The 27,747-nt window shown below is 41.0% G+C and overlaps 1 protein-coding gene across 1 annotated transcript in view; it reads left to right on the forward strand.

Annotated features, from left to right (window-relative positions):
- Window positions 1–27,747, forward strand: part of tenm1 (teneurin transmembrane protein 1) — a 184,870-nt gene that overhangs the window by 123,570 nt on the left and 33,553 nt on the right. The window contains exons 19-23 of the mRNA XM_086099239.1: window positions 1,635–1,778; window positions 5,270–5,522; window positions 6,267–6,287; window positions 9,397–9,629; window positions 26,262–26,416. Coding sequence (XP_085955365.1) covers window positions 1,635–1,778; window positions 5,270–5,522; window positions 6,267–6,287; window positions 9,397–9,629; window positions 26,262–26,416 — 806 coding nt within the window. The remainder of the gene's footprint in view (window positions 1–1,634; window positions 1,779–5,269; window positions 5,523–6,266; window positions 6,288–9,396; window positions 9,630–26,261; window positions 26,417–27,747) is intronic.

Below are 27,747 nucleotides of genomic sequence, written 5' to 3' on the forward strand. Positions count from 1 at the left end.
AAAACATTATTTATTGTGTTCCAGCATTTTAAAGTGCTTAGTTTTAGACAAAAACTAAAAGGATGGAAACGTTGTTCTTTTCTTTCGTTATGCTCAGCACAAATAGTAACAGGAGTGCTCAAACTCAGAGTCAATCCTGTCAGGATTATGTTCTTGTCTGACAGTCTGTTACAAGTGGACTAATTGCATTTTTGACGTTGGAGCTCTGCGTTAAAAAGTGAAGATACTTGAGATCTGATCATGATATTCATCACCTAGGCTGCGAGCTATTCAATATAATTATTTCATCCACCACCTTTATCGATTGGAGTCATTGGGTTTACCTTGCATGTTTTGAGGAATTTTCTCTCTTTTTGAGGTGAATGTTTCTATAGTGCTTTCACAACAACTGCAGCTGCAACAAAGCGCTTTACAGAACATAAAATAACAAAATACGGTAAAATAACACAACACATAACATCAGACATGGACAGTCATGCAATCGTAACCGCTATTCCGGTATACGCCTTGTTGTTTGAAGCAGTTTCAAATGAAAGAGGAGAGAATCCAAGTGTCCTTTTACCAGAGACGTACTGCTGAAAACGTGCATGACGTCCCATACGTCGGCTCCAAACTAAGTTTGACAGTAAACAAGAAGCTCTTGCGTCCACTGATGAAAAAAGAGATTGGTTCATTTCTCCTGTCCCATGTAAATCCGCTTCACTTCCAAGTGCTGAATAGAGTAAATTCAAGACACCATTTTTTTTTTGTATTTGTAAAAAAAAAAAAAAAAGTTATTTTATTTTTAGCAAAATGGTTGCATTTTTGTCATCAGATTCCAAAACTAATTTGCTGTCAGGCTTATAGTGGGAAGCTGCACAGTATATCAATACAACTAAGAGGCCAGGCACCAAATTGTAGGGCTCTTTCATACAAGACTGACTCCTTTTGATTACACCGCTAGATCTCTGCAGACAGACTCACTGATTAAGTTTTGCTGTGCAGGCCTTTCATTTGGTTCAGCCCAGCGTACAGTACAATATAGCTACGAGAGAGATTTAATTCAACTTCACCGTTACTGCAGGCACATATTTCCATTGGAGTTGAACCCAGGCCATCCTAACCCTGGTCTCCAAAGATTCGATCACTTCGGACTAGAAAAGACCGCATTTGAGAGCAACAGGCAACGTTTTCGAGTGTCTCGCCGCAAAGAGCTAATCATTGAAAAGACTTCTTTTGCGATGTTTGTGAAAACTAACATTCAACCTTAAATCTTGGAGAGCATGTCAAACGAACAGATACAGTGCGAGGAAGTCATTTGTACTGAAACAGGACAAATTATTTGACACAAGAATCCGCAAGTCTTGTTGTCATTTCTCCCTCCTGCTAAATGACAAAACTGGAATTAATAAGCCTCTCGAGTTCTCAGTGGATAAATAATACATTATAAACTCAAACTCTATTTCTGTGGCACTTTAACAATTACACTCATACTTTCTTCTTCTAAGAATTCTAAAGAAGTACCAGAATTTCTTTCAGAAGGTTATGTAAAGAAACCTTGACCAGAAATTTTCAAACAGTCAAAGTCGGTTCTGCTGCACAAACTAATGGCACAAATCTAACACCGGCATCTGTGTGCATGTGTTTGCTTTTAGTATCGGTCGGCTATGAGTATGAATCGTGTCCTGGAGTTATTCAGTGGGAGAGGAGAACGGCACTCATGCAGGGTTTTGAGTTGGTGCCCTCTCACCTTGGAGGTTGGTCCTTGGACAAACATCATTCCCTCAACATTCGTAGTGGTGAGTATATCCTAAGGACATATTGAGTCCAACTTGAACATTTTCGATATTTGTTCTTGGGAACTGTTATTTAGCTGCATCAGTACTCCTGCTACAAATTTGGTTAGCTGAACTCATCATTGAAGGAGCCGTGGATGGCTTGATCTAGGGCCATTTTGTTCACTTTACAATACAGTAATTTGACATCTTTAAATTATTTTACTCATATTTACCACCAAATATTTTGAATATTGGCCTAGGTAAAGTCCTTAAAATATTTGTTGAGGATTATTATCTCAGAATCGAAACATCTGAAGACTTTTACATTCATTAGTAATAACATGCAGCATGCATACATTGTATCCATGTCACAAATCTCTGTTGAATGATATGATCTATTTTGATATGTAGGTGGTTTGATTTTTACATGTTTTTTTTGTTTTTTTTGTAACATACCTACATTGTTTGATCTCAGGTTTTGGGGAGGTGTCTTACATCGTTTGGGTATTTTCTGCATGTGTGATGTTGCCCACCGTGGCCCAAGAAATGCTCAGGGACTTTGTGTGAATGCTCATACACATGGAAAATAAATGGGAACGTTGAATGTTTCCCTTGTATACATTTTTTTTTTTTTTACTGGCAGTCTTTAAATAGCAGTGACAAAATGTAATTTAGCGATGAAAATAATGATGACTGAGTGACGTAGTGACGGACTGAATCGGCTTGCAAATCATGACAGACTGATGATGTCTGACTTGCGGGACCGCCGCTGGTTGATGACAGAAGGTTGCTGACTCGCCCGCCACTGGTTTTGAAGCTTTTCAAACCTCAGTAATCACAAGGCCTGAAGATAGAACAGATTTTTTAATTGAACATGTATTTCTCTTCAATTCTGAGCTTCAAATAACTGCCCCTTCCCATGCCTAAAAATGCACCAAGACCTCATCAACCCAATAAAAGTAAGGTTGCTTTTCACTTCATCTGTAATTCATCATATTAAATGTTAGTGCAAGCAAATCCCTTGAATCTATGTTGGTTTTGGTAAAGGTCTTTCCTACTGTAAAATCAGTTTATGACTGCACTGCACCAGCTTCGGTCGTTAGCTAATAGACTATGAAAATAAATAAATAAATGTGGCGCTCTCACTCCATTGTCTGACAATAGAAACACAGTAAAATGCAAATGCAATCAACTGTATAATGAATTTGGCGACATTAAAACACATGAGTAGTAATTAAAAAGAGCAGAGTCTGTGTAAAAGTTCAGCTGTGCATCAGTGCGTGGGGGCAGCCGGACACTGGACCGAGTGGTCCAAAGGGCATTTTGTGACAGATTTTTACTGCACCAAGATCATGTTTTTTCTTCGTTTTTTTTTTAAATCACATTGTATGTATATTGCCTTTATGTGTGCTACTGCCATCATGAAATAGTGATTTGTTAGGCGCTTCTGATATGATCCTGGCAGCATCAGTCATAAAGCTATCTGACTGACTAAAAGAATAACTAATGTGGATGCTTCCTTTATTGTTTCAATAACAAATGCTGAAGGGAGTGATTGGGGACCGTCTCCAGTGATACAACTATAGTGAACCTCTGCACAGATGCGGTTTGGTGTATGTATTTAATTTGTCTTTTCTGAGATTTTTCCTCTGTTATTCACTGAAAAACACACATTTAGCATTTTTGTGCCAGAGCCAAACCCATCTCTGCTGGCATCTTGGTGTCCAGAAACTGTGTTTAAACTGAAGGGAGAAGCTGAATTTATATCATATCCCTGCCCAATAGAGAAAAAAAAAGCTTGGTCACTACCCTGTGTCATTTGTCGGCAATTACAAACTTTTTTTTATACATTTACAGATTTCACTTTTTGTGGCACTGCTCAATCCCTATCCTGTGTCAAATGAGGAGGTTCACCATAGATAAGCCCCATTTCTGTCATGTTTTCCGCATGGGAGAAGACCCAAACGTAGGGAGGCAGGAGAAGCAGAGCATGGACACTCTGTAAAAACTCAATGGAAAGAACCAACAAAGTCCTGAAATGATCAAAACTCAAAGTAACAACAAAACGCTAGGAAATTAAAAAAAAAAACATCACTATGAAAAACAAAACAACATGACAGGAACAAAAACAACAGTACCACAACGATCCGACGCCAAGTGGTCGGCGTGGCAGCCCTTTTAACAGAAAAGAGCTAATGACATGATGACCAACAGGTGTGACGCTGGAGGAGAAGCCCTCCACTGCCACCTGTTGGTCACACATGGAACATAACCATGACGCTTGCATTTTTCTTCTTGACCTATCAATATATTTTCTTGTCAACACTTGTTGGTTTTTTTTCTTCTTTTTGTAAAACCATAGGGGTCTGAATACAAAGGCAGACCAGACTTTTCAGATTTGTGTTAGTTTAAAATGGTGAAAACCTTGTATCATTTTGGTTACACTTTACAATTATGTGCTACTCTGTGTTGGTCAATCACATCAATCTATGTGCTACTCTGTGTTGGTCAATCACATACAATCTCAAAAATATACAATCAAGCTTGTGATTGTATGGTCACACAATATGAGTGTTCAGGGGCCATGAATACTTTTTCGGGGCACTCTGTGTGCACCCTGTTTAAGGCTTGACACAAATGTAAAGACTGTACGTCGTTTCCTTGCTAGTCGATCAGATAAAAAGATAGCAATCAAAATCACAGGCAGTATTTGAACACATCAAAACAAAAACTTCTGTTCACTCCACACCACTGTGAAAGCTCTTCAAGAGAATATATATACTTGTAGTGCAGGTTACACAGCAAAAGCACAAAACAAACTAGAAGTGAAACACTACATTAAACACTGCACAAAAGGGTACAATTAAAGGACAGAAGTAAAGGGGGGGGGGTGACACAAGCGCAGAACATTAGCACAAGTTAGGTAATCACACACACAGGAACAAAGGGAAGAACAGTACGGGGGGGGGCTACAAAATCAAATACAACCTGAAAACAAAGACTTTCTGAAGCAACCCTCGAGCTAACATATAGCCTATGTGCATAACTTTTCTGAACGCTTACGAACACAGTAACGTTTGCAATTACTCTTATGTTTTCCCATTACATTGTTATTCTCACTTATGCTGAAACAAAATGCTGTGTTGTTTTGACTCAGTTCCATTTCATCAAATGGTTGCTTGAAATAAAGCGTCTGAATCAAAGGAGCAAACTTTTTTTTTTAAGTTAGTAGTAGTAGTCTACTAATAACATGTATCTGGATCCAGATGCTTTTATTCCAGGCAACCACTTGAAATTAAATTGAGTAATTTCAACGCACCATTTGTTTTTCTGTGTACTGTAGGCCACAGCTTTTAGTTATTGGAACAGTTTGTTGGTTCTAGAAATACGGTCATTAGTAGTCAAAGTCATTTTGGACAGTGATAAGGAGCAGTCAGGACTATCTCACCTCCAATTTTTGTGTTCCAAAATACAGCAAGTGTGATATAATGAACCCATTTGTCTTTTCCAAGGAATCCTCCACAAGGGAAATGGAGAAAATGTCTTCCTCTCCCAGCAGCCCGCTGTGATCGCCACAGTTATGGGGAACGGGTTCTATCGGAGTGTCCCCTGCGGGCCAAGCTGCAGTGGTGCAGCCCGTGATCTGATGCTGTACGCCCCCGTGGCACTGTGCAGTGGTCCTGACGGTTCTCTTTATGTTGGGGACTTCAACTTCATCCGCAGGGTGCATCCAGATGGCTACACTAGGACCATTTTGGAACTAAAGTGAGTTGGAAGGAGAATTTAAGGATGAGATTGAACATAATTGCATTCCAAGTAATGTATTTATATATTGAATGTATATGTTATGAACACATACAGCATAGTGTGTATGTGTGTTAGCATGGCTTTAGTTCTCATTAGCGTCTGTGTTTGTAATACATTTGATTCCAGTTTGTCTTCATTTCCGACTTGACAGACCCTAATCTACTTCTTTGGGCAGAGAATCTTTTCTGTGAAATGATGTTTTTGTGGTGGATTATGACAATATCGTACTGCGCCAGAGGCACAACAATCTCGATTGCTCTATATTCTCAAGCATTACATCTCAAAGGAATTTCACTCTCATTTGTCCCGTAAAGCGTTCTTCTTATGTAACTTAACTCATATTCACTGGTATTATTGCATCTCTTACCAATACTTCTGCTTCAGAGTTTCATTGTGAGTATATATAATATTTCATTTTCCTGTGGGAAGAAACAGAAAACAGCTTCCTGCTTGGATTAATATTTAATATGAAACAATGCAGACATTTAAATCAATCCTAATCATGCTTTATGGAGATAAAACTCACTTAGTGTCCTTGGGTGTCTTGAAAGGCGCTTATAAATAAAATCTATTATTATTATTATTATTATTATTACTGTAGCTTGTGAATATTTTTCAGTTCTCGCTACAATTGTGAGTTACATATGTGCCTTGTTTTCTGTTTGTTTGTTTTTTTTATGCTCCATCGTGGCTTATTAACAGGAACCGGGATACCAGACACAGGTGAGAAGGGACAATGAACACCATTTTTTATGTGACGCACATTAGAAACAATAAGAAGTGATGTGTTATTCAAAGAGCTCTGATTTAAAAGCGACTTAGTTCTGTTGGTGTGCTGCCAATTGTATTGGACTCCCTTTGATAAACACACCATCATAAACACACCATCCTCAATATGTACAATCAGTTTGTCTACAATATAGTATAGCTAAGAAATCTGCATGTTAATATTGCAAATGGGCAGTTAACCCAATTTGAGTTTATACTTATCGTCTGCCTGATCCTGATTCAAAAAAAAGCCTGAGGCCTCTTTTGGCCGTTCAGTCTTTGAGCTCTGAGCCTTGATAGTGTGAGCCCTTTCCACCATGTCCACAGAAAATTAGACATGACACACAGTGTGTGTGTATGTTTGACCCCAATCTTTCAGTAGGAGCACCTCTTGCAATTGTTAGTGAATATCAAGCTGAACATGTCTATGTGACAGTGAGGGTTTTAACATATCTGCTGTATGCCAATGGATAACTTGTTAATACAGTAAAGTATATGTGCCATAACCAGCCAGCTACATGGAAAGGTTGAGCCACTCTACTGAACCAGGATTATTCTTATCTAATAACGCAAACGTATACTGTATATTGGAAAATGGACATATGGTATCTATATACCAGACCGTCAGATGATGTGACAGGCAGTTGTCGGCAAATGTCGGACTCCCCTAAATAAATAAATAAAAACGTTGTAAACCCTAATGCATGGAGCGTATTCTTCTGGAGACACTTAAGATACTCTATCCTCACCCTGGGGGGGTTCTCCTTTACTTCCTGCTTCCATGGCTGCTTTTTACTGTTTGGAGCATATTTTGTTTTGTTTTTTTATGCTATACCATTGTTCTCCCAAGTCAAATGCATTAATTATTCATTCATATTCCGCTCTCAAATCTTCCCTCTCCACATTTTTTTCCCATGCAAAGTGGCAAAGTGTCTATCAGCAAACAGGGTTTTTTTTTTTTTTTTAAAGCAAGGTGTCCTCAGAGGGGAGAGAATATGGGATGTGCTCAGTGTAAAACCATTGTCAGTTGGTTGTCTTCGAAAGGAACACACAAGGGGAAGGCATCCGCTACGATAGGCTGAGAGACCTCGACAGTCGAGATGACTGAGTCAGTCAGCTTAGATAGCTGTTTTGTTTTTTTAGTTTGTTTGTTTTACTACATTTTGATGCAGCAGGACAGGCAGAGGATATAGCTGTTCAAGCTTATCTCTTAAACTGGATACATGCCTTTGGAGATGAACATCTAATTTGATAAAACAGACAATCGTGTGATTTGTAATCACCTCAGTGTACGGGCAATGCTTGCTGAAAATTTAAGAGGCCCAACAAATATTTTATGCTGCGCAGAGCAGTGACACACTTTGTAACTCGGTGAAAAACTCTCCTTGGATCAAGTTTAAATTATGTATGTGCAACTCAATGCAGAGTTCTGCAAACAGTTTTGCGCTTTATGGACTCAAATGACTGACAGCCCCTGGACGATGGTCCATTATTTTTTTCTCGAGAGCTAAGGATATTCAAATTAATATCAAGATGGGCTTCTCTCCTTTGAGCATTTTGATTCGATCAGGGCTATGTGTTTTTTTTGGTTTTGTTTTTTTTTATACCAAAATGTACATGTGAAATGAATCCAGTGATAGGGCTGAGTGAAGAACCAGACCAATTTGTCTATTGAGGAATATGACAGCTGCAGACAAATATATTTAGTATTCTTTTTTTTAATGTCAAAAGATTTATAGATTTTTTTTTTTACATATTTTTGAGCCCGATCCCCCTTCCAGCCAAAGTCACCACAAGCTGTCTATCAACATTATCCTATTATTGTGACCGGTTATCCAATGGTGCTGGTGTGTTTCGAGCGGAGTTGGGAAATACATTTTTCAAAAGGGTGCCATGAAAAACTGGAACACTTGCAGAGGCCTAAGCCATTAGGCCAACCTCAACTTTGGTTTGGTTTTTGGTTTTTTTTTAATGCATATGTCTTGTTTCAGGAGGTTACTACATTGTAGTTATAATTACAAATTTCAAAATTTAAATAAAGATATAAGCAGTCATTAAAATTGCATCTTTACACTTTAAAAATTCAAAATAATCATTTTTTGCACTGGCAACTAATATTAATAGTCCCAAATATATAGTTAAGTGGAAAGTATAATGTAATTGACAGAAATACAGTGATGACTTGTGAAATTTTCCCGGCCCTCTTCCCTCCACCATGCAGGAAATTAGAATGTTGCTCCCATTAGCGACATTGTCATTTTTGCTTGTCTTTCACTCGTTTCCAGAGCGGTCAGAAAAGGTGCTAAGTATCCCAAAAACGTCATTAAGATAACACTAGAAGAAAGCCTTGCTCGCTGAAATCGAGGAGATTCTGGTTGAGTTGAGTGTTAAAGTCACACTAAAACCTTACAAACTGTGTCTAATCAGAACTGAAATCTCTACTTCTTATGGCCAAATATTCTTCACTGCATTGCCTGAAGGCGGGCGGGCGCAAGTAGAGTGAGTACCTCGTGGTGATTTAGCACGCGGGTCATTCTCACCGCTCTGCTCAAATGCCCCGTCCGACCGGCCCACCCACACACAGTGCAGACGTTCACCTAAGCGGAATGCACGCATACTGCTCTGCCGAATAGATGACTCCCACCGAGTTACTCTTGCTCGCAGGCTGTGGGGGACGGGGGCGGGACAGCTGCTGAGTTTGCACAGCTCTTCGATCATCCGCTATGTACAGTATGTTTTGACCGAATCATTGCAAGGGGGATCTGATTAACGTGACTAAAAGCGATATAAGCAACAACACATTTAAAATTAGATGAATAATTTTTGAATGCCCAACATTTTTTGTTGAAATGTTAAAATTAGGGAAATGAATTCAACTAAATAAATAAGACATGTGCTGACATTTTATATTTTACAGGCTTAGCACTTTCAGATATCATTTCCTGCTTCAGATCCACTCATATATTAACATTTACTCAGGCCATGAGTAATTGTGGGCTTGAATATACTCCGTAAAAGTGTTCTAACTGTTCCAACTTTGCTCTCCGTTGACCTGTCTCAATAGCACCAGCCCGGCCCATAAGTACTACTTAGCCATGGACCCAATGGGAGAAGTTCTTTATGTGTCGGACACCAGCAATCGCAGAGTGTACAGGGTGAGGAACCTTGGTCAGCCGAAAGATCCGTCACGCAACCTGGAGGTGGTTGCTGGGACCGGGGAGCAGTGTTTGCCCTTTGACCAGAGCCACTGTGGAGAGGGCAGGAAGGCCACCGAAGCTGCACTCAATAACCCTCGAGGTAAGACCTTGTCACTGACAATGTTCTCACTAATTGAGTGGTACCGCCCATTGTTGCCAAGGTTATTCTTATTGCACTGTTATGGACAGATATTCGTCGGAGTCAAGGTTAAAGGTGATCAATGCAAAGGCGCAATCTGTTTTTGCCATTTAAACCTTTTCCTGAGAAACACCGGGAAGCCACTGCGAAACCCACGAGTCCACACAATTCAACAATAGGATATTAAGTTTGGGAAAGTTCATTTTCAGAGCTTGCGCGACTGTGAAAACAATGTCCGCGGTTGTATGAGTTCAGTGTGGAAGAGCTATATTGCCCGTCGAGAGTCATTTTCGATATGGATCATCCTATTGAGGGATGATCCAAAGAGTTTATCCATAGAGAGTTTAAATCAATCCCAGATGAATTTGGCGAAAGGCAGACAACACTCTTGAACCTTCATCACTTCATCACAGGACACAAACAGGAGAGAGAGAGAGAACCATTCACAACTGAGCAGTGATTATTCTTTTACATTTGCACCAACAACGTCACAAGTGCATATTGCTTGCCGCTTGCACATGCAGAACGAAGATCCGAGTTGTTTCACATATGTCAGAACAATGTTTTGTTTCCCGACGGCACTGTTTAAAGTAAGGTCGAACCGCATTGCTGTGCATTTTCAAGAACTGATGGCAAAGACTTGATGGAGATGATGACTGGGTACCAATCAAGATCACATCTATTTCATAAATTGTAATGTGGGTCGTAATCAGTGATGTTTGGGTGTACTGTAATTCTCTCACTCTGAACATCAAACGAGTATTAATGTAATGGCTGGTTATGTTTTGACGACGGCACACCATCGTTTACAGTCGTGATTATCTTCATTGCTTGTTCAATGGCACTTTGAATGTCTGCTCTCATGCGTATAGTATAATGCATTAGTGGTTTAAAGATCGCACTGTGTGCTGCCAAAAGCATCAATTTGCATCCCCGGCAGTCTGGCCTGTTGACTCAAGCTAAAAGTGGATGAGGCATTTATCTTGGGGTGCTCATAATTCACATAACATCAATAGTAAGAGTTACTATTGACATTTTTCTGAATGATGTGCACAATTTTTATTATAAGAAGCCTTACTCTCCGTAGAGGACTAAAGACCTTTGATTGATGGGGCACTGCTATTCTGGGGAGGGAAAAAAAGGAAATCAAGAATATTTCTTGCCATGGGAGTCAGGAATTAGACAATCAATAACCAGATTTGTCACAGCTATGCTTATTTTTTTTTTTGGACTGAAAATTACTTGAAGGTTTCTTCTTGACACAAATTTTGAACATAAATAGCTTTCCTGAATCCCATTTGTCATCGGTGACATATCTTGCTGTATGCATAAGGTACAGTATATTGAAAAGATGTGATGTGGGACCGGGCATCGGCTTGTGCCACTTTCATACCATGTCAGCGCTGCTGTAATCACCTGTACCTCGCGTGGAAATGGCATGCAGATATCAAGCATTATTATTTTGGAATGGCCAACTGTGCAATTTTTGAAAAGGCAAAAGCTATGCACTGAGGGTTCATGGAGGAGCCGAAGGACTTTTGGCCTTGGGATTGGAGGATCACGATTTGAATGAAAATTGCAACAGTACCAGAGTGATGTTAATCTGTTTCCTTACGACTGTGGAGAGGACGTGTCAAGTTTTTATTATTTGACCTTTATACCCTGACCAGTGTCTGGTACGGTGCTGACTTTTGCAGACTCAATTAAAAAAATAAAATAAATAAAATAAGAACCCAACAGACTACGATATAATCGCACATTTTACAGTATATCGTTTAGCTTGCTCTCTTACAATAAATGATAAGTTCAAAACGACAAATATAGATGACATAAATATTTAATCAACAAATGAAAATGTATTCATTTGGATGACATGATTCCTCTATCCATTTGGATCAAAATTCTAATCTTTTAATAAAGTCTGCGCTTCTCAACGGCAATTATTCTCAGTCTTTTGCAGAAATGCATGTTAATAGTTTTGCCAAAATTAGAGAAGCCTGACATTTCAATTCATAATTTAATGTAATTCCGGCTTAATGGCACTTTCCGTACTGGAGGGGAGGGCAGGGGTGGGGGGGGGGGATCAGCAGATGTGTGCCCCTTTCCTTGAGGAACATATTATGCACCTTACCATGTGCATTTTAATGCAGATTCATGCCCTCCAACTGAGACTAAATATGCATATATACATATATGAATTCATTAATTAGATTATGGAAAGACAGTGCAGGTAATAAAAGTGTTTAAAAAAACTTGGTTGACATTTAGGGTTCACAAAAGTCATTGGCCAAATGTACAATCTGGCCATATTGTGAAGCATAACCCAACCTCAGGTGGACTCATGTGCAAATTCAGCAATTTTTGACTGGAAAAAAATTGAATAATAATAATACGAATGCCTATTTAATTTGATCAGAACTGTAATGATTAATTAATTAGTCGACAACCAATAAAATTAGTGAATTATCATAATAAAAAATAATGATCGATCAACAGTTTGCGATTTTAGCATCTCAACAGTAAATATCAGATTTTTGTGTTCCTCCTTTTATCTGATTCATCAATGAATCATCAAATGCAAGAATGCAAATGCCACTTTAACATTACTGGAACTTGAATTTATTAAACACGCTAAAACCTGTCAAGCAAGAAATGTTTTTTTAGTTATTTTAAAAAACGGTTTCATATCAGCTTTCTGTTAAAGGTGACAAAGCAAATTGCTTCTGATTTCTTAAGATTTCGAGTTGGCATCCAAATGATCCTCACAGGCACACAGTAAACTCTTCCTACACTGCCAAAAGTTATATCGACGAACCTCAATCGGGGTTGCGACACCACTGATTTCATGCAATGGAGCAAAGTGAGCATCAGTTCACAAGGAGATTTTTTTTTTTTTTGTAATTAAACACTTAAATTTAAAATGAATTTGTTACACTTGAGTGGAAGCAATGTCCTGTTGGTTTAAAGAAAAAAAAACTGTAGATTCACCATTATCAAAAGCCTACTACTGCTCATGACTTATTTTCTTGGTTCAGGCTACCCGATTGAATAAGATTACTTTAATTAGTGCCATAATAGGAACATTTGCAAATGTGCAAATAATGTGCATATATTTGAGAAAATAAGACCATAGTGTTATGCTTGATGAGACAGAATAACTTCAGTGACTGCTCTACTTCCATGTATAGTCAACTTTTGCTTGCTCATTTTGCCCCCGGCTAGAAGAACTTTTGCCGGCCAGGATTGACAAGTGCAGGAAACGCGCTCATAATCAGGTCATTATCCAGCAAGAATCAGACAAGAGGAGGGCCCAAACAGAACTACCGCAGGTCCGTGGGGGCTGTAATTTTTCAGAAAGTATATGCTGCCAAGAACAAATAATCACCGTCTCCCTCAGTCGGACCCACAGAGTCGGCCACCTTTTGGCTTCCCATTGGGCACACAAGAGACTGAGGCACGGCCATGTCAGCCATCATCCCACAAGGTCTTCAATGTCAGCCACTCTCAGCTTCTGCATGCAAAGCAGAGTGAGGCAGACAAACAATCTATGTATTTCACAATAAAAAAAAAGTGCCCTGTGCTTCAAATGTCGCAGAATTGTAAAATATGGTTTATATTTTCAATAGCTAGTCTTTGAGTTTTAGATCAAGACGTGGAGATGAAAGTTGGGAGCCGAGCCCTCCTATCATTTGACATCTGATGCGAAGCCTATTATGCTCATTATATGTGCTTGCTGCAGAACATTCTGTTTTTATTTCTTTATCGATGGAAAATTGCCTCCCAAGACTCCTCCTGTTCCTTCACGGTCAGGTATTTCATACTCTTTGACTCGTCGCGCTTCACGGAGTCTTGTGTGGCCATTGCACTCTGACTAACCCGCTTAGAAAGGCTCTGGAGGTTTCTGCCCGAAGCCTCCTGGTACCCAGCCATCCATTTGACATGGCCCTTGCTCACGCTCCTCCTCTTTCCTTCAGCCTCTAACCAATGGTAATGTGTTAGACTTCACAGAGAAATATCTGTCTGTTTCATTTTCTTTTTTTTTAGGTTTTTCAAGATGGCTCTCTGTGATTCTGTGGCATTGATCTTGTCGTGTATCCTCTAGTGTGCTTTTCTCCACATGAACGCCTTGCGCTCTTTTTTCCGCTCTTTCAAAGCTTTTCCATGTGCCACCAATGGATCATCCATGTGTTGACAGTAGGATTGCTGTGGCACGTGTGACAGCATTGCAAACAGTTGTTACAGTAATCCGTAATTTAGATTTGGCCAATAAACTGCAGCCCGATTGAGCACACCGATGCCGTGCAAGCTTATAGCATCAAATGTACAGATTAGATGTCCTTCAAACACTCACTGATGAATACGAGATCTGCAGCATTGTTTCGAGCTGGCTCCACGTGTGCCTCCGCTGTCAATTAGCCCGGCAAAAAAAGGCCTCGCTCCATTTACGATGGATTCCATGTCTGACATGAAAGAGACATATTCCCTCAAGATGCAACAATCTTGGCCCACATCTTTGGATTCTTTCAGTTCACAACACGAAAGGGTGATTAATTTTTACACAGTAAGAGCTGTATGCATTTAAAATTAAACTCAACCGTGTTTAATTTGTAGACCAGTGATTCGTACCCAGTGTACACATTAGTGTGCCGTGAGAGCTATTTAAATTATCCAGCTTCGCTCGTTTCGTATTGCTTTTATTACTAATAATGTATTTTTATTTAAGTATTATAAAATCTCGTGAATAATATGTTCCCATGTAGTATGTGCAATTCATTCAAAGCATTTTTAAAAACAATTAATTGTTCTTGTATGTTATGCTCTTTTAGTAATTTTTAGGAAGCTATTTTGATTTCTATACTTTTTTTCACATTTTAAACTCTTTTGTTTGTAATTGCTTTTAAATGATGTACTTAATTGCATTAAAAGCCATGAATTATCTGATGTTTGAAATATACTCTAGAAATAAAACTGTCAAGCGCTCCGAATTAAAATTTGAGAGAGTGCAACTGCTATTTTCATTTACTTGTGCCAGTAGAACCAGTAAGTTTGGAGTTTGGTGTGTGTGTGTGTGTGTGTGTGTGCGCATATATATATATATATATATATATATATATATATATATATATATATACACACACACACACACACACACACACACACACACACACACCTTCCTCTGCCCTTTATCTATGATCACGATATCTGGTTGGTTCGCCATTACCATCTTGTCAGTCTGGATCTGGAAGTCCCACAGGATCTTCGCTCTGTCATTCTCCACCACCTTTGGAGGTGTTTCCCATTTTGACCTTGGGGTTTCCAGTCCATACTCCGCACAGATGTTTCGGTACTCTATGCCAGCCACCTGGTTATGGCGTTCCATGTAGGCTTTCCCTGCCAGCATCTTACACCCTGCAGTTATGTGTTGGATCGTCTCAGGTGCCTCTTTGCACAACCTACACCTTGGGTCTTGTCTGGTGTGGTATATCTGGGCCTCAATGGCTCTGGTGCTCAGGGCCTGCTCCTGAGCAGCCAGGATGAGTGCCTCTGTGCTGTCCTTCAGGCCAGCCCTCTCTAGCCACTGATAGGACTTCTTGAGATCGGCCACTTCAGTTATGGTCCGGTGGTACATCCCGTGTAGGGGCTTGTCCTCCCATGACGGTCCCTCTTCCAGCACCTCATCTTCTGTTCCCCATTGTCTGAGACATTCTCTGAGTACGTCATCTGTTGGAGCCTTCTCCTTGATGTATTCATGGAGCTTGGATGTTTCATCCTGGACAGTGGCTCTCACACTCAATAGTCCCCGGCCTCCTTCCTTTCGGCTTGCGTACAGTCTCAGGGTGCTGGATTTGGGATGGAACCCTCCGTGCATGGTTAGGAGCTTTCGGGTCTTAACGTCCGTGGCCTGAATCTCTTCCTTTGGCCACCTTATTACTCCTGCAGGGTATCTGATCACTGGCAGGGCATAGCTGTTTATTGCCCGGGTCTTATTCTTGCCATTGAGCTGGCTTCTTAGGACTTGCCTCACTCGCTGGAGGTATTTGGCCGTAGCCGCTTTCCTTGTTGCCAGTTCGAGGTTGCCATTTGCTTGTGGTATACCGAGGTACTTGTAGCTGTCCTCAATGTCTGCTATTGTTCCTTCAGGGAGTGAGACCCCTTCAGTGCGGACTCTTTTACTAGATGACCGAAGGTATTTAAATAACCCATTCATTTACGTTTTGTGACATTTTCGTTTGTCGGTGTGCCATATTTTTTGTTGTTATTGTTTCTTTGTAAAATATCTGTCTTGACTCAATACAGATTGAGAAACTCTGATGGAGACTATAAATAAAAATACTTTGGGCACAAATGTTAACTGTATTTTTTTTATAGTATGATAAATATTTTATAGCATCACTTTTACTGTATGTTCACAACTTGTTGGGAAAGGTCATTTTCTATTCCAGCAAGGTCAATGAAGGCATGGCAAGTGCCTTGACTGCAACCCAAGGCCCTGTGTGTGTGCATGTGTTTGCACGCACGCACGCACACACACACACACACACACACACGCGTCGGTCACCCCCATTGACCCACAGGAGGCAGACTAATGCCCTTATCAGAGGCTGACATGCTGCCTCCTCATTCTCCCTCTTGCACATTGACTCCTTTCTCCTCTGTTGCTGTCTTTTCGTCTTCATTGTCTCAATCTTGCTTCTCTTTAAAGAGTCAAACAGGCACGCTGGGCCTCATCTCTCCCAGATCTGCAGCTGCTAGGCTCACCAGCAGAGTAATGATACTGCATCCGAACTGAAAGTATTAGCAATGTTTTTTCTGCCTGTTCACAAGAAAGATAGTTTAACACAACAAAAAGGAAGTAAAATAAGTCCAGGAAGTGGTAAATGCTTAAGATGGTGCGGGTTTTGTCAGCCACCAGCTTCAGACCATAGCAGCCAGGCTTCATGGTGTTCAGCACCGACCTTGTCTGGGCTTGAGATACAGTAGACTGTAAGCAGCTTATCTGAATGAATAACCTCACAGGTTGAATAATCTCCATCAGGATCAAGCATTTGACGCTTCTTGCAAGTGTGTGCACCACTATCAAACAGCAGGGCGGTGGTACACAGCAGCGGATGTGTGTGGTTGGTATTCAGGAAGGTTCCCCCATGCATGTGCAACACAAATCATTTCAGCCTTCCATTTTCCAAATCTGCCCCCTCTCAAAATGTATTTGCGGGTTACTGCGGAGAAGCTACAACATCCCCTATGGCTATGTTGACTCTATAGCAGCTGCTCGCTATTATCATGTGCTAATGCTTATACCACTCTCATTCGACTGCTGGCTCTCAAAGGGTTTAGTGCGGTGATTGTCTCATACGGCAGGGGAAAGATACCGCTGTGAGTGGATACGATTGATAGAGTGAAAGGGAAGAAAAAGGGAGATTAAATGCAATCAAGAATCAATATAATGAGAAGTCTATAATGACTGAAAAGAGAGAGAGAGAGAGAGAGGTCATTGGTTTATAGTGGAAGAGTGCAGCATGCGGCAGGCCAACATCTCATCTGCATATTAAACTGGCCCTGCGGCAGCCTTCATTGGGTCAACTATCATTGTTGCTCCTTGCAAAACAAGTGCATCTGATCAACCTAACCCTTTTTTTTTAGCTCTGAGATTTTTTGGGGGGGGCAGCTTGTGCGCAATTTTGAACAACCTCCTCTTGTATTTCATATCACAATGACCGATCTTTTGCCATTGCCCCCAGACATTCTTGCATTAATGATGCATTCATGAATTAATCACACAGTTAAGGAATACAGCTGCATACCTTTTGATAATAATGACACCATTAGGTCAGGCTAGTTATATATCACAGGTTTTGGAGGGTGGTGGGGGGGTTGTTGTGCTGTGCTACAGACATGCCTTGCTTAGCAGTCACAACATGTTTCTTACAAAATGTATGTCAAGAATAAGAAGAATTTGCCAGTGGCAAAAACAGAAGAACAAGCAAACAATGTCCAGCCAAGCCCATTGCACACAGATACAACGAAGATCTGTCAAGCCACTGTGCAGTTTTTACTTAACAGGAAAAATAATTGAAAGGACGTGGTTCATATTGTGTTTGGATATTTACTGATGATTTTTTTTCTCAGCCAGAAAGCATGCAATGGCTGATGCGAGCATTTCTGACAGAAGTGGTGGAATATTAAAGTGATCCACTCAGCCCCCACCTAAAAAAAAAAAACACACATACAGGATACTCCTTTTAGTGTAGTGCATTGTGATCCCAGAGTAGTAAAGTTTCCGTAAATAATCCATGTACTCTGACTTTAGAGCACATGTTCTCAATGGGAATTCCCAAATGACCTTGAGCATTGGTTGTGAAGTTAGTCGTGTTTTATTTCGACTTCAAGGTCACTGTGAGGGCCACTCAGAGACTCTGGGCAGGCTGGATGCAGCCTCCCGGGCCGTATTTTATCCAGGTCTGTGCTAGACACTCACTAGTTACTTCCATAGATGCACCTGCACAATTAAATGATCAATCAATCAGTAATGAATAATAAAAAAATATACATATTATCAAAGTATACACTGCTTTGCTAACTGAGGGTTAAAATAATGTCAAGCTAACACTTTAAAATCTATGCATTAACGAGCTGCATACAAAGCAAGAGCTACTTTTCAGCTTGAGCAAGGCAGTGAGAGATTACAAAAGCACACAGTGTGTCTAATGAAGCCCATTGTCAATAAGGGATGGCTGTAAGCCAGCGGCTGAGTCAGTTGCATCAGAGGTGTTACGTTTGTGCCACTCCGTGTGCTTTCCACTTGTTCTGACTGACAATCTCCAGCGTTTTAGTCCCCGGACTCGACTCCACTCCCTCCCGTGGTAGGACGCTGAGTTAGTTAGGGGAGTCTTGGTAAAGAGATGTCAGTCTGACAATGTCAGCATGATCATGGGGAATGTGACACGTGTGTCCCTTTAACTATTTGAAATGGCCAGTGCTGGCAGCTGGCCTGTCAACTTCCACTGGGTGCCTGGCAAGCTGACAGGAGGAGGGGAGCTTTGCTAATGTGGCGGGAAATAAATTACATTTTCTCGAGGTGGGTGCCCAACAGAGCCACACATGCTCGCACACAAACCCATGCTAACGCGCACACACTGATACGTACACACACAGTAGGCAGGTGATGCTATGATCAAGACGATAGTGAGCTGGCGCCCGTGCGGGTCGAAAGCTATCTTGATTTCTTAAACACACTGACAGAACGATGAATAAGTAGCTTGATGGCGGAAGACAAGGTTGACTTGGGAGTCCAATTTCACCTGCATTAGTTGGGGGAGGAGGGTGGTAGATGTAACTTTGTATTGAGGTCAAATGTGGTAACAGGAATGGGTCGAGAGAGACAGCGGATGTTACTTGGGTGCCATGATCGCTCGTAGACGTTATATATGCTTTGTCCAAAGGAGCACCTTCACTGTCAAAATGTAGATGCAAGGCCTTAAGTGGTTGTAAAGAAAGGTTTTCGATTTGCCGCTGAATCTCAGTAGAAACAAATACAATTCAACAAAGAAACAAATAAAATGATTTGCATAAAGAGCTGCCATTTTTAATCCCACCGTTTTTGTTATGAAAACATTTGTTTGCCCCAATTTGATGATATCCTCTCCTCTACCAGTGCAGAGCATCTCTTGTTGTGATGGTGTGTTTGGTGAAGAGCCTCTTTTGTGAGCCCTCCCTGTGTTTGTTTGATGTTCCAAACAGTGTGAAATAATCTGCAGACACTGCACTGATCCAACCTCCTCAGCTTTTCATGGAGCATTCGAGAGTCCAAAGCATTTCAATTGCTTTTATAATTGGGTTTGTCTGCTGCCTTTGCGATTGCTGAATCTCTTTTTTTTATTATGAAAGAAGGGAATTACTGCCAAGGCCTATGTTTCACACACCCAAAAATGTTTGTGGGTGCAAAATATCAAATGCAATACTTTCAAAACCCTCCTCCATTTGTGGTGTCACCGTACATATGTCTGTGGTAACTACTCATTTGAAAATAACATCTTTTCATGATAATTACAGGCTAACACAATGGCAAACTTATCGTCGGTGATAATTAGAAAAAGCCACAGTGTTTGATTCAGACTGAATTACAAATTCAGCGTCTGTTCTAAGTAGCTTTGATTAATAGTTAATGAGACTTAGCATGAATTATGATTGCTCTCGAAAGACCCACCAAAGATAAACAGCCACCCGTGTGGTGAACTTCAATTGATTGGTGAAATAATTTTGACAGGGAAAATTCAGTGGCTTGGCAACAAGACTTGCTTTGCTTGTCCTGTGGTTCATAAGTGTTCTTGACGCTGTACAATGAATCACACTTTTACACACACGCACACAGATGAGTACAGTGCAAGGCTGCATTTTATAGGTTTGCGTTTCACACCTTAAAGTGATGTGTGAAAGTATCTGCAGTCGTTTTGCAACAATGCAGCATTATGCACGTAAAATAAGCCCATGAGATAGATCCACTGCACGCTCTCATGTAACTGCTGTGACTAAAGATGGGCAAAATAAACCACAAATTACTGTATAAAATCCCTCTATATTTATGTCATGATCATACAAGAATATAACTATTAGCTGTGTCTGTAATCATTGCATTTTGCAACAAAGGCTAAATGGAGGCGCTGTGCATGCCGGCTACCTGTAGGCCATCCAGGGGGTGCTATTAAAATATTTTTAACGATGAAGATTATAATCCATTCAACTATTTCCTACAATGATTCATGAGTGAAATATCATGACGTCCACCACGCACATCGACGGAGCGCCAAATTAGTTTGCCTGGGCCTCGATCAAATACATCAAAATCGCGTTACACCACCTGCTTGGCAAAATAGACCTCCTTTTAGCCAGATGAACATTTTGTCTACTTTTTGTAACTGCATTTGCAGATGCGCTGGGGGTCGAGGCAGAAATGCCCATTAAACCCGCAGCATGTCTACCAAATTCACAAATACCCTGAACCCAGCCCCGGCACGAAAGTGACGATGCGCCCATTTCTATGCTGAGCGCATGCGTGCCAGTCTACTAGAATGTGGCCCAACATCTGCTATGGACATAACAAATAATCAGAACAAGATGCAGGTTTGGGAAGCGCAGACAAACTATTATTTGGACAAAATGAGAGGGCGCAGGTGGTGCTGTCCATCTGTCAACATTCTCTTGTCAATCACACTTTGTACAAAGGCATCGTGGCTCATAATCAACATCATTTAGATGCTGTAATAATATTTCAATCCATGTAATTAACACGTACTGAGAAGGGGAAAATGGGCAGGCGGGCGGAATGACAAACTATTGCAGTGGCAGCATGGCACTGTGAAATTATCGTGCACCTGCTGTTTCACAATGTTGTGAAATATTGCTATTGCAAAAAAAAAAAAAAAATTAAATATCACTTGCAAATATGGGCCATTTAGCTGTTCTATTATTTGCAATTTTCTCTTCTGTTACCGCTGGGTCAAATCTGTGGTAGTTGTATCAAGACGACCTTAGAAATTACATTTTTAGGGATGGACAGTGGCAGATGAATATTTAGGCCGAAGGGGGCCACACTCAGTGCCAGCTTCTAGAAGCTGGTGTTCCTCATATCTCTCTGTTGAGGTGCCCCAGCCACAGGGGGTTGTATGGGGATAAGATTTTTGTGTGTGTGCGTAAAGTGGTCTAAACTGTTTTTGATGAATAAAATTGGACATTGATTTATTAGCTCTGACTAGCACATTGATTCATTGAAGTTGTATCTGAAGGTGCGCATTACTGGTTAAACAATAAAATTATTTAATGTGGCATTGAATACAATTGATGGCAATCCCAGGTACAAACACAACAAAAGCTTCATTGGTTATATACATAATGTTTTTGTCGTGCTCGAGTGTGCATGTAACCCAGATGTGTGACATTTCATGTACAAATGTGTTTCTCCTTCATCTCCTTTGTCTTAATGCTGCAGATTGGTAATTGTTTTGGTATGTGATAGCCTGACAAAGGACTTGTAGAATTGCTCTTGCAGTGTGTTTTTGTGTGTAAAGGCACAAAGAGCTCAAAATAGAAAGGAAACATCGCCGGTGACATTGTTAACCCTGCTGCACTTAGTATTCACCTCACACACACACCCACGCCACATCTTGATTTTACTATATGCTGTTGCAGGCTGTGAGCTATTACTGCATTGTAAAATATATAATACGAAACATATTTTATAATTACTGTCGCCATTCTCCCTTCATTTAATTTCTCACCATCCAAACTTCCATTCCGTTTGCCCAGTAATCTCCTGTGGCTCACTCTCTGCAAATAGCTGTAATCAACACTGATGCCTTACTAAAACCCCTCTCTGTGGCATTTGTCAGATTAGCTTGTATTGACGTGCCGCAGGGTGCGTTATCACGGGTAGTCTTTGGACAAGGACTTTTGGAAAAAAAAAAAGAAATGTTTTGATTGAGAACGACTGGCTCGTCTTGCTTAATTGAAGCTATTTCTCATCACGTCCTTTTGTCCCACCGTCATCTCTGCCTCTTCCCTTCCTTTGGAAGCTTCCTCTCTCTCACGCTTTGGCTGCATTTCCCCACCTCAATCTGAGCTGTTTTACCGAGGTCAGTTCAACTCACCGTGATCGGCTTTTCTTTGATGATAGAATCCAGTTCATTTTTGCCAAATTTCCCACCTCCTCCTTGAGTTGATGTCTGCTATATCTCAATTATTTCTGCCAGCCTCTAAACATCAGAATAATATCTGCCAGGTCTACTGCGGGAGACGTGGCAAATCTTTTGATGTTTTGTGATAATCCATTGGCTGTATGAAGGGGATGTAAATCCCTTTTACATCGCTTTATCTTTACCTCGAAGGAAATACAGCCTTTACTGACTAATCTGTGGCAGTTTTAACAACCAGCATCTCAGACCATCCATCCATTTTCCGATCCGCTTTATCCTCACAAGGGTCGTGGGGCGTGCTGGAGCCTACCCCAGCCGGCTTCGGGCAGTACCCGAACTGGTTGCCAGCCAATCGCAGCGCACACACAGACGAATAACCATCCACGCTCACACTCACACCTAGGGACAATTTAGAGTGTTCATTCAGCCTGCATGTTTTTGGAATGTGGGAGGAAACAATTCAATTCCAGCTCTGGAGAAATCCCACACAGGCATGGGAAGAACATGCAAACTTCACACAGTTGGAATTGAACCTGGTACCTCTGCATTTTGAGGCTGACACGCTAATCGGGCCGCCCAAATTCACACAAGCTAGTCAGGAGTCGAACCTGGGGTCTTCTGATCTGTAGTGAGACGCGTTATCTATCCATTGTGCCACAAACTACACGCATCTCGGACCAATTAATACATTTTACAGACACAGAAATAATCGTCAAATATTGTCATTACTCAGTATCCAAGTGTATCAGAAGATGCACACAAAGACTTGAGAAGGAATTTATTTTTGTCCCATGCACGCAAGAAAGAGTAATATGCAGGGACACGGGAGGGAGTGAGATCCTGAGCCACAATCCCGGCTTCCTCGTCCTGTCCTTGTGCAGGATTTATGAGCTCTGACAGTTTGAAGAAGACGTGCTATATGTGGAATGTGGCGAAAGTGAACGGAAACATTGGAATCGATGGATCTGTGAATTGCTCCATATACAGCAAGGAGAATGTTCAGACATGTCGATGTGAGCAAGCTGATGCTGCGCACTCGGTTTCTTTCACGTAATTCCAGGTGAAAAGAAGAAATGGCACAGTCAGTGAGAATGGAAGGACGAGAAGAAAAAGTAGAGCCTTGACATTACTGACTGGTCAGAGGCCACTGATTTGATCCACTTGTGAAATACCGAAAAACAAAAGACAAAAGTAGGTTTAGAAGATGTGTGTATGGAAGCATATTGGGTCAGTGTGGTTTGGTGGGTTGAGGCTATTAAAGTGCGGGGTGCTGGTATGAGGCTCTGTGGCTGGTTTAATCAGTCTGTGTCAGACAGAAGATGAAGGGGCCAGGAGGAAGAGCTCCTTCAGTTCACCTCCTGGCCTCTGGAGGAAACACACTGACCCTGGCCCTGTGTGCCCACGTCCCCTCTCCACCTGCACAATTTACGACCCGTCGGGTCAGTTCACAGTTGCAGTGCTTGAGAGCACATTTGAATGTGTTGTTACGGCCATGCAATGTTTTCATCGTAAGCATGCACACCTTGAACGGGATCTTTACAACGCTGTTGTCGAGTGCAAAAAGGAGGATAAATGTGAATCCCGCTTAATCATATTTGACAAGGTTTGAAATGGAAGGAGCATTTTCTTTTAAAAGTGTTGTAATCATAGGACAGCACAACAGAATTGTTATGGAGGCATGGCCCAGGAAGGTTACCCAATTACAGAAAATGAAGATTTGGAAAATGATATTAATATACACAAATGAACAAAAACATTTTACAAAGAACACAAGGAGGAGGTACACACGCACACTGTACAAAAGCTGAGACACTAAATGCTTTATGATTCAACTGTATTTTGCCTGGCGACTGAATCCTGAATCCTTTTAAAAGCCTTGGTCAAGGGAACTGATTGGAAATTATCGGTGTAATGATGACTTGACAACTGATTGATTTTCAAATTAATTGATAATTATTGGTGATAGTCCATTAATTGATTTTGCTCTATTTCCAAATCCTTGAAAAATATTCTGAAATTTTTGTTGTCTTCCAACACAGTAAATTTCGTAGAGTATGTTTTACTCTAATCGAGGAAAGTCATTGTATAAAAACAATAAGATAAGATAAGATAAGATATCCTTTATTTGTCCCGCAATGGGGAAATTACAATCAGAATTCAGAAAGGAAAAAATGCTGGGTGGGGAGAGGGAAAAAAAAAACACGCTCGAACTATCCTCTTCCGAGGATAATTTAAGTCCAGGATAAAAAAAGACCCTAGCACAGAAATAAGCATATGACAGTTACAACAAGTCACAAGACATAACATGTAATAAGGGGGAGGATGAATGGGAAGGGGGGGGGGGGGGGGTTGAGAGGGGTAATGTATCCAAATTTTTTTTTTTGCCTGTAACATGTCATGGACCAAACCAGTAAGCCAATCTTAATTAATGAATTTGTGGTTTTGCATTTACTGTCCTGTCAATTTGAACTGGTTCCTCTTTTTTCAGATAGGGATGGAAATTCAAATTCCTTTTTGTAAAATGCGATTCATAGACAAATTGACAAAATACTTGCCAGATTAATTGATGACTAAAGTGATGGCTCATTGCAGTCCTGCTGGAAATGGACCTTATACCTGCGAGCCAATAATGCTCAAACCACTGTTACAACCCAATGTGGAGGTCTCATAATTAAAATTGTTTTGATTAATGGATGTTAATAGCAACGGCTTATCTAAATCTAAATACATTTTCTGCAGCGATGGGCCATGGAAGATGTGTAGATGAATCGATAGATTCAGGATTTTTTTTTGTCATCATTTTATTAAGATATGATGCAAGGAATAGATAGAAGATATGTCTTTTGAAATACGGTCTCACCGTTCTATTTGTTCCTTCATCCAGGAGCAGAAGACTTGGTGCAGTGCCTGAAGCATGCTCTTTACATTCTTTCACTCTTTTGCACGCATAATTATGTGATTGATTATAACTTTGTTCAATCTAAAAATGTAATATCTCTGTGAAGTCCTTTGAGGGATGAGCTTGATAAAGGGATGCGGATCAACACTTGCCATAACTTAATGATAAACCATAAACCAAATGTGTTTTTAAGTGGCTTAGCAGAGGTCAGCGTACATTGCAGACGGTGCCAAGGAACTCTGAAATATGGCTGATTGTTGCCGATGTAGAGTGAAAGCAATCACGGTGAAGGCGCGGAATGAGAGCTGAGGGGTGAGGCGTGGAATATTGCTGAGGAGTTGAGTCAAAGGGCCCATTTTGTGTATGAAGATGAGGTGGGAGGAGGTGGGGGTCTTGTTGGGAGGTCGCTCCTCATCCATTACAGATGAGTCGTCGTGCCATGACCTTTCGTACCTCGACTTACCTCGCTCACATTTCCTACCGCAGCGGTTGACTGCAAGGAGAGTTCAAGTGTACACGGGTCATAGCAAAAGCACACATATATGCGCGCACACACACGCCACACACACACACACACACACACACGTGCGCGCACACGCGCATTACATTTTATTGTTGTGTGAAAAACACGTGTGCAAACTTCGTGGGTGAACATTTGTAATGTGAATTTGCAGGCATCAAATGTCAAACGTTCACTGAAGCACCCTGCTTGCATCTAGTGCGACAAATAAGCTCTTCCTGCAGTTGTATTGTTCTAATCCCTTTAGTGGTCTCTGGGATGGAAGCATAATTACATTTCTGCAGTGCAGCGCGTTTGATAAGACAGTCACTAGCTGAGCTGAATGTCTAACTGAATCGGATGCTGCTTCCAAGTCCAATCATCTCTTGACTTCACCCATCATGTCTCAATCACTCCTCACCTTTTTCCTCCTTTTTGATATGTGCTTTCATATCCCCATTTTCTTAATAGCTTCAAAGCTAATTTGGCCTCGCTTTCTCACCCACCAGGTATTGCAGTGGATAAAAAGGGTGTTGTCTACTTTGTTGATGGCACCACCATTCAGAAGATTAATGAAAGGGGTTTCCTGTCCACTGTCATTGGCTCCAATGGACTGATGTCAACGCAACCCCTAAGCTGTGATGCGCGCATGGACATCAGCCAGGTAACTTTTATGCTTTGCAGCGTGTTTGTGTGCATGTGTGTGGGTGTGGGTGTGTGTGTGTATCCATCCATCCATTTTTTGATCCGCTTTATGCTCACAAGGGTCGATGGGGTTGCTGGAACCTATCCCAGCTGTCTTCGGGCAGTAGGTGGGGGACACCCTCCTGAACAGGTTACCAGCTAATCGCAGGGCGCACATAGACAAACAACCATTCACACTCATAATCAGACTTCATTGAGAGCATTCAAGCAACCTCATGCGCTTGTTGATGGAATGTGGGAGGAAACAGAGAGAAAACCCACAAAGGCACGGGAAGAAGATGTAAACTGCTCACAGGAAGGCTGGGGCCGCATTTGAACCCATGACCTCCGTACTGTGAGGCGGACGTGCTGACCAGTTGATCACCGTGCCGCCTTGGTGAAAACCAAAGGCATCTAATTTGATCAGCCAACCTTCAGATCACGCTGTTGACTTATGTCAGGCCTATTAGAGCTGCGGATGAATTATAGATGAAGTGGGTTCTGTGCACAAACACACGCACACACACACACGCCTAAAGAGTTGTACGTGCCTGAGTGTGTGCATGACTCTGGGTATGACTGTTCAGGCCAGGTGATTCTCCAGAGACGCAATTGCATGTCTTTAAAGAGGCCAGTTCAATCCTCCTGTTAGACATCATCCTCTGCAGCACATCTGACCGTCATCACACTCCATCTGCCTTTTCGCTTGTAAACTGCACTGACCTCAAACTGCCAGCAATATTGATCGAAACTTCTGTAGCTGTTTGAGTTGACAAACACGACCAGGCTAATTTATGCCAAATAAACAGCAGATTGTTGACATGAGTTTTGTGCAAAGTCAAACTGACTTTTGAATTAAACCACTTGATGTTTTGTGAAGCGTAGTCTAAAAGTCCAGTGGTTGTGGACTTTTGCTGTGGTACCACTGCAGTTTTATCATATTTAAGAAGGTGTGCATCATGAAAATGATGTTGTTGGGGTTTTTTTGCTTGTTTGTTTGTCTTTTTCTTACTCACAACTGAAGGAAAATTGTGTAAAGAGTATCTGTGGACAACCCACAAGCTGCTCAATGTGCTGCTAACCAACCACTGCCAACATGATTTTTAAAAAAATCCTTAAACAAAATTGAAACATTTGTGAAACCTCATTATTTAGATTGTCCTTGGACTACGGGCCGAAAGAACACTTTCATTACACTTCTGTTAAAAAAAAAAAAAAAACCTCTGGATATTCTATTCTGTCTAAAAAAATGCATCACGATTCTATAGATTTGTATTGAACACAGGGCACTCATAAACACATTTGTCAACA

This window comes from Hippocampus guttulatus, chromosome 2 (assembly GCF_054856545.1).
Source record: "Hippocampus guttulatus isolate MCC_2025c chromosome 2, RoL_Hgut_1.0, whole genome shotgun sequence".
Taxonomy (NCBI): Eukaryota; Metazoa; Chordata; class Actinopteri; order Syngnathiformes; family Syngnathidae; genus Hippocampus; species Hippocampus guttulatus.